This window comes from Equus asinus, chromosome 26 (genome assembly GCF_041296235.1).
Source record: "Equus asinus isolate D_3611 breed Donkey chromosome 26, EquAss-T2T_v2, whole genome shotgun sequence".
In the NCBI taxonomy this organism is placed as follows: domain Eukaryota; kingdom Metazoa; phylum Chordata; class Mammalia; order Perissodactyla; family Equidae; genus Equus; species Equus asinus.
In genome coordinates this window covers 39,531,762-39,542,409 of record NC_091815.1, presented here as the reverse complement: position 1 = coordinate 39,542,409, position 10,648 = coordinate 39,531,762, and the positions used below count along the sequence as shown (strand labels likewise).

Sequence of the window (10,648 nt, the reverse complement as noted above, 5' to 3'; positions counted from 1 at the left end):
CGATGCCACCTGATGTTGGTTAGGATCCCATTAGCTTCTTAAGCTTAGAAAGCTCTTTGCCCACCCCTCAGTGTTTTCTAGTTTCTTGGTCTTCTCACCTGTTCTGGAAATTTGGGTTACATGTTTGATTGTTCACTAATGGGAATTAAATGGGCATACAACCCCTTCTCCCTCTTTAGTGAAAGAAGATAAAGGCATACATCTCCAAAGGACGATCCATTTTCAGACCTGTTTACAGCTTACTTTAGCAACACCCTTTGTTATATCGAGTTGCCACATGAAAGGAACGTTCTCCTCCATATAGACTGCTTTTGAGAAGCAAAAAACAGTGACAAAACTCAGTATATTAGAGCACTTGAGAGATTTTATAAAAAGAACCCTCAACTTCAAGTTCAATGACCTGTGTTGAAGCCTGGTACCAACTCCTCCTAGTTACGCGATCTGGGGAACGAAAGAGTCTCCCTGAGCTTCAGGTGTCTCAGTTGTAAATGAAGGTAAGGCTGAGCTTCCTAGTACTATAGGGATATTGTGAAGGTCACAGGCTGTAGGAATCATGCATGAGGGAGCAAAACATGCATTGTGAAGGGATCTAGAATGTGAGGAAGTTGTGGGGTTTACAGTTCAATTTGGAAAGGGACGATGATATCTCCTATAGTTGAAAATGATGCTACCATCAACTAAATCATCCCCACCTACCTATGAGCACCATCATGTCTTATGAACCTAATTCTCTATTAGGCTCTGATATAGCATTAAGAATGCCCCAAATGATGCAACAAGGTAGTGGATTTGCCTTTTGTTAAACAGGTTTCTGAGAGGCTGACATATTTCATCAGTGCCATATGAATAAGCTTCATTAGGATTCCGATCATTACCAGCTTTCAAAATCTATCAACCCCATCTGCAATACCCAGCCAAGTCCTATTTAAAAGCCAATCCTGCAAAATATATTTGAATGATTCTTTCAACATGTCCTATGTCCAACAACAATGTTTGGTGACTTGGATTAGAAAAGATCACATTTCTGGTGTGGTTTGATGCTCAACCCTCAATGTAGAAAAAATTTGTAATAGAGAAGGAAGAGGACATGAAAAATCCCCTGAAATACTTCTAAGAAGAAAAGAAAAAAAAACGGGTTAAATGCTCCAAACTGAGGTACTTTAGGAGGGCATCATGGAAGAAGCAAGCTTGAAAATTGTTAGAAGAGAAAGGCTATTTACAATTTCATTAACTACAAACAACAAAACCACCACCAAAAACTTGAGTCTAGTGTATATGGCTCTGGCTACTAAACACACTTGTTTAAACATTTTTTAGATCCTGAATTGAAACATACTGAATGTATATTTTTAATACCTTTGTCCCCTGCTGAAAAATGTGGTAAATTTCAAGTGTCCTTTTCTGTGAGAAGGGAATGGTAAATTCTGCGCTATCCAATATGGTAGCCACTAGCTACATGGAACTATTCAGCAAAGTGGCTAGTGTGACTGAGGAACTAAATTTTTTATTTGATTTAAAATAATTTAAATGTTAATAGCTGCATGTGGCTAGTGGCTACCATATTGGATGGAGCATTATCTATATTCTTCTAGTACAGGGTTGCTCAATTTTAGCACTACTGACATTGTAGGCTGGATAATTCTTTGCGGTGAGGGACTCTCTTGGGCATCCAGGATGTTTAGCATCCCTGGCCTCTAAGCACTTGGTGCAAGTAGTACTCTCCTGCATCATGCCCAATGGAGACAACAAAAAATATCTACAAACATGGCCAAACGTCCCCTAGAGGGCAAAAATCACTCCTGAGAATCACTACCAAGATTAACCACTGCCAAGATTAACCTAACACAATTTCCATGTGATCCTGAAAATCAAAGATCATGGAAGAATACGGAGATGAAGAAATGAACATTGTCCCATAGTACCTTCTGGCCCTGTTGTAGACAAGCATCGAGATCATTTATCAAAATTAGGACATGATGCTCGTTATAAGAAACCTTGTCCCATCCCACAATCCCAGACCCCCTCACCTGTAATCTCTTTCTTGGCCTTCTCACAGAGATCCTTTCTATGGATCTTGTGGAAGATGCTGAAGGTCACATTCCATGCTTCTTGTTCCTCATAATGTTTGACCAATAGGTTAGCAAGTCCTTCCTGGGTTGCCTTCCTTACTTCAGCCCAGGGAATTGGCTTGAGTCCGAGTTGCAGAGGCTCTTGTTTGAGGAAATCCTTAAATTTTCTGAACTCATCCTTTTTGAGCTCCCCCAGGTACCACAGAAGGCCAAAATCAGAAAAGAAAGATGACGCCATTTGTCCAGGGCAGAGAAATCAATCGTCAGAGACAGAATTAGCAGCAACAAGAATAAATGGAACCTGTGGAAAATTCAAGGTGGTATCAAGTTATTCAAAAATCAATCAGTTGAGGTAACTAAGTTCTTATAAGTACCTTGCTAGTTTTGGGGGTCGGGGTGAGGGCAGGAAGTCCTTTAGACCAGACTCATCTTTTCTCATCTTCTCATTGAAATGGTCATGAGAACAATGATACCTGAAGTAAAATTCAGCATAAGTAATAAATCAGTCCCAAAAGAATTACTTCTAACCCAACTCTGATGATGCCCAGTAGAGACATATAATAAAATGTATCCTAAGTTAGTGTCTAGGAAAGCACTCCTGAAGATCTACAGATAAATACTCGATATAAACCAGCTGAAAAAATTGTCAGATAAGCCAAATTTGTCCAAATGAAGGCTTACACATTTACAGTATCTGATGGGTTCAACTTTAAGGCAAAATCACGATGACAGGTAAGGAGGATCTTTACCTAATACTAGTTGGAACAGTTATTCAGAAGATATGAGAATCCTAATCTGTGTCCACCTGACATATCCTCAATAGAGAAGCAAATATAGACTCACAAGCATTGGGACGTTGCATCTCTCAGTAAATAACAGAGAAGGCAGGCCCACATCAATATAGTCAATTGACTTTTGACAAAAGCACAGTGCAGAAAGGATATTTTTTTTTTTAACAAATGGCACTGAGACAACTCGAAGTCTATAGGCAAGGAAAAAAAAAAAACCTAGACACAGGTATCACAGCTTACACAGTAATCAAGTCCAAATGGATTATAAACTTAAACAGAAAATTCAAAACTGTAAAACTTCTAGAAGAAAACATAGGAGAAAATCTACATGATCTTGGATTTGGTGAAGAGTTTTCAGGTACAATGTAAAATGCATGATCCATTAAAAAAAGATAAACCAGACTTTATCAAAATGAAAGACGTCTGCTCGGAGAAGGACGCTTGTTAAGAGAATGAAAAGATCCACTATAGACTAGGGAAAAGATACTTGTAAATTACCTGTCTGATAAAAGATCTGGATCTAGAATATACAAAGAACCCTTGAAATTCAACAAGAAAATAACCTAATAAAAAATGAGTAAAACATCTGAACAGATAGCTCACCAAAGAGGATATACATGTGGTAAATAAGAATATGAAAGGATGCTTAACATTTGTCATTAGGAAAATAAAATTAAAACCATGATGAGATGCCAAGGGCTAAAATTAAAAAGAGTGATCAATTCATGTTGAGAATATGAAGTAACAGAACTCTCCTTCACTGCTGGTGGAAATGCAAAATGTTACAGCCACTTTGGAAGATAGTTTGGCTAATAGTCTTACATACAAGCCAGCAATGTCCCTAGGTATTTAGCAGCTGATTTGAAAAACTTTTATCTGTACCAAAACTACACGTGAATATTTGTAGCAGCTTCATTCATAATCACCAAACCAAAATGTCCTTCAATAGATGGATAAATAAACTGCAGTACACGAGGACCTCCACCCCACTCATTGAGCCATACTGTGGCGGCGTCCCACGTAGAATAATTAGAATGACCTTCAACCAGGATATACAACTATGTGCGGGAGGGCTTTGGAGAGCAAAAAAAAAAAAGGAAGATTGGCAACAGATGTTAGCTCAGGGCCAATCTTCCTCACCAAAAAGCATAAAAAAAGCCAAAACGAAAAAACCCAAAACCACAGTACACCCATACAATGAAACACTAATCTGCAATAAAAAGAAATAAACTATAAATCTACGCAACAACATGGATAAGTCTTAAATGCGTGTTGCTAAGTGAAAGGAACTAGGCTGAGAAGGTTGTATAGGGTCTGATTCCATTTATATGACATTCTGGAAAAGACAAAACCACAGAGACTGTAAACACATCAGTGGTTGCCACAGATTCAGGAGTGGGGGTGAATAGGTGAAGCACAGGGAGTTTCTTTTAGGGCAGTGAAACTATTTCGTATAAAACTAGAGTTGTGGACACATGGCACTGGCATCTGTGAAAACCTATAGAATACTACAGCATAGAGGGAACCTTAATGTATTCAAACTAAAAAGAAAAATAGGATTTTCAGGGACCCCCCCCCCAGTATGGAATGCAGACTGTGACAAAATTTAACCGTGTTACAAGTGTGTGACATAACCTCGCTGAAAGGATAGGAGGGAGACAGCGTTGGTCTAAGTAAGTTTGGACATGAGCGGAGACTGTAAGACAACGATAAAAGGAAGCGCACACAAGCACTGGACTCTCGTGGTCCAGTTGTGCCGTGGAGGCACAGTTTACAATCTGAAACTGCCATCCACGCCGGCTGGGACTGAACAAGTAAGAGAATGGGTGGCAGAGGGTGGGTCCTGGGTTCCTACTGTTGGGGTGGGAAGTTATAGATAAGCAAAGGGGAGGCTCTAACGAGCCAGGTGACACTGGGTTAGAGCTGGAGGCATTGGTGTGAACTTAGTTTACTTAGTATAATGCAGATCAATATTTATAGAAATAATTCTACACACATACACGGGTTAGTACACACACATGCATTTGCTTTCTCTATCCACTGAAATGGCTGTTATGAACTGAATGTGTGTATCCACCCAGAAATCATATGTTTAAGCCCAAACCCCAATGTGACTGTATTTGACGATAGGGCCTTCCTGGAGGTAATTAAAGTTAAACAAAATCATAAGGGTGGGGATCTCATGCAATAGGATTAGTGTCCTTATAAGAAGAGACACCAGAGAGCCCACCCCCGCTGCCACGTGAACATGCAGTGAGAAGTCCAACTGCCGTCCACAAGCTTGGAAGAGATCTCTCACCAGAAACCCACCCTGCTGGACCTTGATCTGGAACTTCTAACCTCCAGAAGCGTGACAAAATAAATTTCTGTTGTTTACGCCACCCAGTCTACTGCATTTCCTCATGGCAGCCCGAGCTGACTAATACAAGGGCCTGGAAGCAACAGCAGACATCCCAGTAGATATCGGCGAACCCAGAGGCCAGGCTGGATTTCTAAGGCCATTGTCTAATAAAAGGAAAGGGTCTCTGGGGGAAATGACTGATTCTGGGGCTGGGGCATGGAATGTATAGGATGAGCCTGCATGTTTGTAGTGCCTGAGAGTAAGCAACGCAAAAAACAAAATGATGGTATAGGTCACTAGGAGGCAACTGAAAGAGCTCCTAATAGCTAAAGCCGGAACAACTGAGCAAGAAGATAAATTGCGTTAGTACTGGATGATAACCAAGGTAAAAAGTAAGTGTTCATGAGTCGATACCAATATAAGTAAATAACTGAGTAAACAAATGGGGAAAATAGACAAATGTCCCAGAGAGAAGAATTCCAAACCATTTACATGAATTTTCCCCCTTTGAGGAGATGGAATATAAAACCCCACCCTCTGAGTGTGAACTGCATAGAGGGACTTTCTTTTAAACAATGCAATGTAGGGGGCCAGCCCCGTGGGCGAGTGGTTAAAGTTTGCGCGCTCTGCTTTGGCAGCCCAGGGTTTCGCCGGTTCAAATCCTGGGTGCGGACATGGCACCACCCATTGAGCCACGCTGAGGCAGCGTCCCACATGCCACAGCTGGAAGGACCCACAACTAAAAATACACGACTATGTACCCAGGGGCTTTGGGAGAAAAAGGAAAAAAATAAAATATTTAAAAAAAAAAAAAGAGGAGGGGAGAGTAACTTTACAGACAAGAAGCCTGCCAAACGCCCAAGCTAGGTGATCAATGTTAACATCAGTGGTGAGTTATCATAATAGCGCGTGACATGATGAGCATGCAACGTTACCTCTGTGGTTTTCCTCCCTCAAACCCCAGTTTAACTGTGAGTTGAATGTGTTGTACAAACCCAACATGAAGGACCTTCTACAACACACCTGACTAGTACTTCTTAAAACTGTCGAGGTCATCAACAAGGAAATTCTAAAAAAGTGTCACACAGCAGAGGTGACTAAGGAGACATGACAACTAAGCATAATGTGGTGTCCTAGCTGAGATCCTGGCACAGAAAAAGAACATTAGGTGAAGAGTAAGGAAGTCAGAAGTAAGTACGGTGTTTAGTTAATAATAATCCATCAATATTGTGAGAAATGTACCATATTAATGGAAGATGTTAACAAGAGGGAAACCCAGACACGGGATATGCACAAACTCTCTGTACTGTCCTTGCAACTTTTCTGTAAGTCAAAAACTATCCTCAAGCTTAAAATATTAAAAACATAAATAAAGCAAGTAGTTATCGCTGATTTAGATACATAAAAATTAGCACATTATCTAATAGATATTTATAGAATCCTATACACAACCATGAGGGATCATTCTTTTTAAGCACTCACAAAACATTCACAATAATTGACTATGCCCTGGGCTGTAAAGCAAATCTTAACAGGAAAAGAAAGAGCTAGCAGCAGAGAGACCATCTTCTCTGTGCCCAATGCAACACAATTAGGTGTTGGTAATAAAAATCAACAAGCTCAAATTATACAACAGAATATTACAACAAACGAAACCACTTTATTCACGGGTGACCACAAGGCAAGATTTGCCCCCATAGTAGTAGACCAGGTGATTTGTATAAAAATTTAAAATAAATCTTAATAGCATTAGAGATCTAAAAATGAGGAAAAATTGTTAAGTGGTACACAGAATGAGAATACAATTACAAAGAGATGACACTCAAGGACTTTCAACGGCTTCTTCCCTGAGGGCTGTTGCCCGTAGTGTTCAAAAGCCTGCTTTTCGTAAAATCTTGAGTCACAAGAACATCTGAGTGCTGAGGCCACCAGAGGAACAGGCCCTCTAAGCAACATCAACACCAGAAGACAACTTGTGAGAAACGAAAACTCTCAGCACCCTCCTCAGACCAACTAAATTCTGAAGGCAGGGCAGAGCCAGCTGTGAAAGCGTCCAGCTGGTTTAGACTGTCCGCCCAAGTTTGAGAACCACTGACCTCAAGAATGGCTTTCACTGGGCAAGAACCTCGTTGGCATTTCTTCCACAAGCAGCAAGCAGCTAGCTGCACTTTTCTTGATGTGGAGACAGTGTTACCAAGATCAGAGGTCAGCCTCTTGCCAAAAGCTGAAACCTTAACATGATACTTCCTGCCCTGGGCAGAGACCCTCTCGAAGTGAGAGGATTGACTGCATTCAGATTTGCTACAAGTCAAATTTTAAATGTCCCCATAAACACACATGCACACTCCTCTACCACCATCACAAAAATCCACAGAAATAACCTTTTCTGCCTCCAATGCAATAATATTAGGTATGTTATGGGTTGAATGGTGTCCCCCTCAAAATTCACATGTTGAAGTCCTAAGCCCAGTGCCTCAGAATGTGGACTAATTTGGAAGTAGGGTTGTTGCAAATGTAATTAGTTAAGATGAGATCATACTGGAGTCGGGTGAGCCCCTAATCCGATGTGTTTGGCATTCTTATTAAAAGGAGAAATTTGGACACAGACATGCACAGGGGGAAGACGATATGAAGACACAGGAAGAGCGTCATTTATAAGCCAAAGAACACCGAAAGCTAGCAGAAGTTAGGAGAGAGAAATGGTTCTCCCTCACAGCCCTCAGAAGCAACTGACCCTGCCGGAACTTTAACCTCCGACTTCCAGCCTCCAGAAGTGTGAGACAATAAATTTCTGTTGTTAAACTGCCCAGTTTATGGTGCTTTGTTATGGGAGCCCTAGAAAACTATTACCATGTGCTAATATCAGATTAGACATAGATAATTAGTGACCTTTGAACAAAGAGAAAATATTGGAAACAGAATTTTTTAACTGAATATTTAATGTTACATATCAAAGCGAGCAGAATGCAGCTAAAGCAGGATTTAGGAAAATGTACAACTCTATAGATATAAAAAAGGAGGGTTGAAATTCATGAGCTAGGTACACTTTAAGTTAAAGAATAGCCAACACCCAAAGAAAACAGACCGAAATCAGAGAATAATCAATGAAATAAATATGAGGCTCAAGGTATATTGTTTGAAAAGACTCAGAGAAATTTGATATCCCTCCAAACAAATCTGATGAGGAAAAAGAAGGTATGAACAACAAATCTCAAGGATGAAAGAGGATATCCCTGAATATCCTTCAGACATTAAAAATAGACTGTGACAAATCCTATCCCAAACAAATTGAGGATTTTGTTTGAATATGCGAATTCTTAGAAAATGACAACTTTCATCTTCGATTTCTTTTTGTGTGAAGAGTTGAAAGCTAATCTGTACAGGTCAAAGAAATTCTTCCCCCAAAGACGACTTCAGGCTCAAACAGCTTCATCAGCAAATCATGTCAAAATTTAAATAAAAATTAGTTTATTATTCCAGAAGCTCTTTCAGAAAGAAAAAGGGAGGGGCCAGGGGTGAAGGAACTCCCCAAATATTTGAGGCATAGCTAGGATGCTGGAAACTAACAAGTTCTGTATAAGAATTCAAGTGTCCCAATCCGCTTGTGAAAACAAATGCAAAAAAAAAAAAAAAAAACCCTCCTAATAAAACGTAAGCATAAAGCCTTACTCTAGATAATGATCTTGTGTGACTATTAATTTCCTGATTTTGATATGGTGTGATTATGCAAAGAACTTTGTTTTTAGAATAAACTCTGAAGTATTTAGGGTAAAGTATTACTGTTAAATTTGTACAATGGATACAAATGATCTTGAAACAGATCAGGAAAGAAATACTTAAATAACTGTAGAGAGACAAAGTAAGGTAAAATTTTAACCTTTGGAAAATGTGGGTGAAAGATATATAATAACTTTTGCAATATTCTAGATACTGTTCTCTAAGTCTAAAATTGAGTCAAAAAAATTTTTTTTCCTACCTTCATCATCACATGACACTCTCCCTCTGTCTCTGTCTTCACATGGCCATCTTCTTATAAGGATGCTGGTCCTTTGGATTAGGGGCTCACCCTACGCCAACATGATCTTGTACCTAACTACATCCACAAATACCTTATTTCCAAATAAGGGCACATTCTGAGATCCTGAGGGTTAGGACTTCCACATGTGTTTCTTAGGGGGACACAATTCAACCCATAACAAGTTATAAAGATCAACTCACTGATATGGAGAGATATTCTCTCTCTATAAAAAGTAAGTGAATTTTTGATGGATCGTGCTCTTGATTGAGTACCAAAAATATTTCCGCCTGAAGTCAGATAGCAAGCTCATGGTAGCCAAACAGGTTCAGACATAACCGTCCATGGGATGTTGGCTCTGGACCACATCTGTGTCTCTCTGTGTTCTCCAGTTTCTGCTTCATGGTTATCCCAACAGCTATTATGAATCTAATAAAAACATATTCACCCCCTAAGCTCCAAGTTCTCCCATCTAATGATTCCTTACGTGTGTTACTGTGTCTCCTTGTATTTGAGACACCCCCTCCCCATCCTTCTCACAGGTTTCAGACTCAGTTGATAAGGAATTTACAAGCATGTGCAGCGCATCTGCTCCACCAGCTTTAGATCAGAAAAAAGCCGGGTAAATAGAGTAGAAGCAGCCTGGCTGTGGATCTAGCGGAAGCAAGCATTAGCACACTTGGTATTTGAACTGAGCCTTCCTAGGAACAGGGACATTGAACATCATCGTTGCAAAAGTCTTAACTGATATCTAACGTGTTAAAGAGTCCAAAGCCAGGGCCATGGAGTAAGGACACAAGGTTCGGTCAAGAAAGAAGGCAGGACAGAGGGAAGCAAACGAAGACTTAAACGAAACAAAAAAGGGAGACACAGTGACAAGACCTGCTGACTCACCCCTCCAGGTCTTCCTGCTTGGCTCTTAATGAATGGCGGCTGGAACTGGGAAGAAAAAGGCAATGGAGCCATACGATTGGCCAATGAATTGCTCCATTCCCATTGGCTCAAGAGGGCTTTTGATGACCAGAACCAGAAAACACGTGAAACAAAACAAAACAAAAATTTTTTCGCACCTTTGGTGTTGATCTAGCTTTTTGCCCCTGGTGTCCTGCAGAGTGGTAGATATTTCAGGGTGAGATGCTGATTTAGGATTCCCAGAGCTTCTGGCTGCGAGGAAGCTCTTCCAGCCTCTCCAAACTGGCTAATTTAGGGAGCGGGATGACTCTCTTCATAATCTAAATGATTGATTCCTTCCTACATCCTAAGCTCCTTGAGGATGTTAGGAGTCATGATCATTTTTTTTTTGTCACCACTGTATCTTGCATAAGAGGAACCCAAAGACTATTGACAGATGATTACGAGTATGTACAACAGGTATTAAGTTTTTCAGGCGCGAGGTCAATATTTCATTGCTGAGCGTGGTTTTCTCTTTGCC

The 10,648-nt window shown here is 40.2% G+C and overlaps 1 protein-coding gene across 1 annotated transcript in view; it reads right to left on the bottom strand.

Moving 5' to 3' along the window:
• NLRP4 (NLR family pyrin domain containing 4) overlaps positions 1–10,140 on the bottom strand; it is a 32,076-nt gene extending 21,936 nt beyond the window's left edge. Inside the window, exons 1-2 of the mRNA XM_070499211.1 lie at positions 10,111–10,140; positions 2,028–2,370 (exon numbers count right to left, since the gene is read on the bottom strand). Of these exons, the coding sequence (XP_070355312.1) occupies positions 2,028–2,307 (280 nt within the window). The 5' untranslated portion in view covers positions 2,308–2,370; positions 10,111–10,140. The remainder of the gene's footprint in view (positions 1–2,027; positions 2,371–10,110) is intronic.
• Positions 10,141–10,648: the final 508 nt, after the last annotated feature.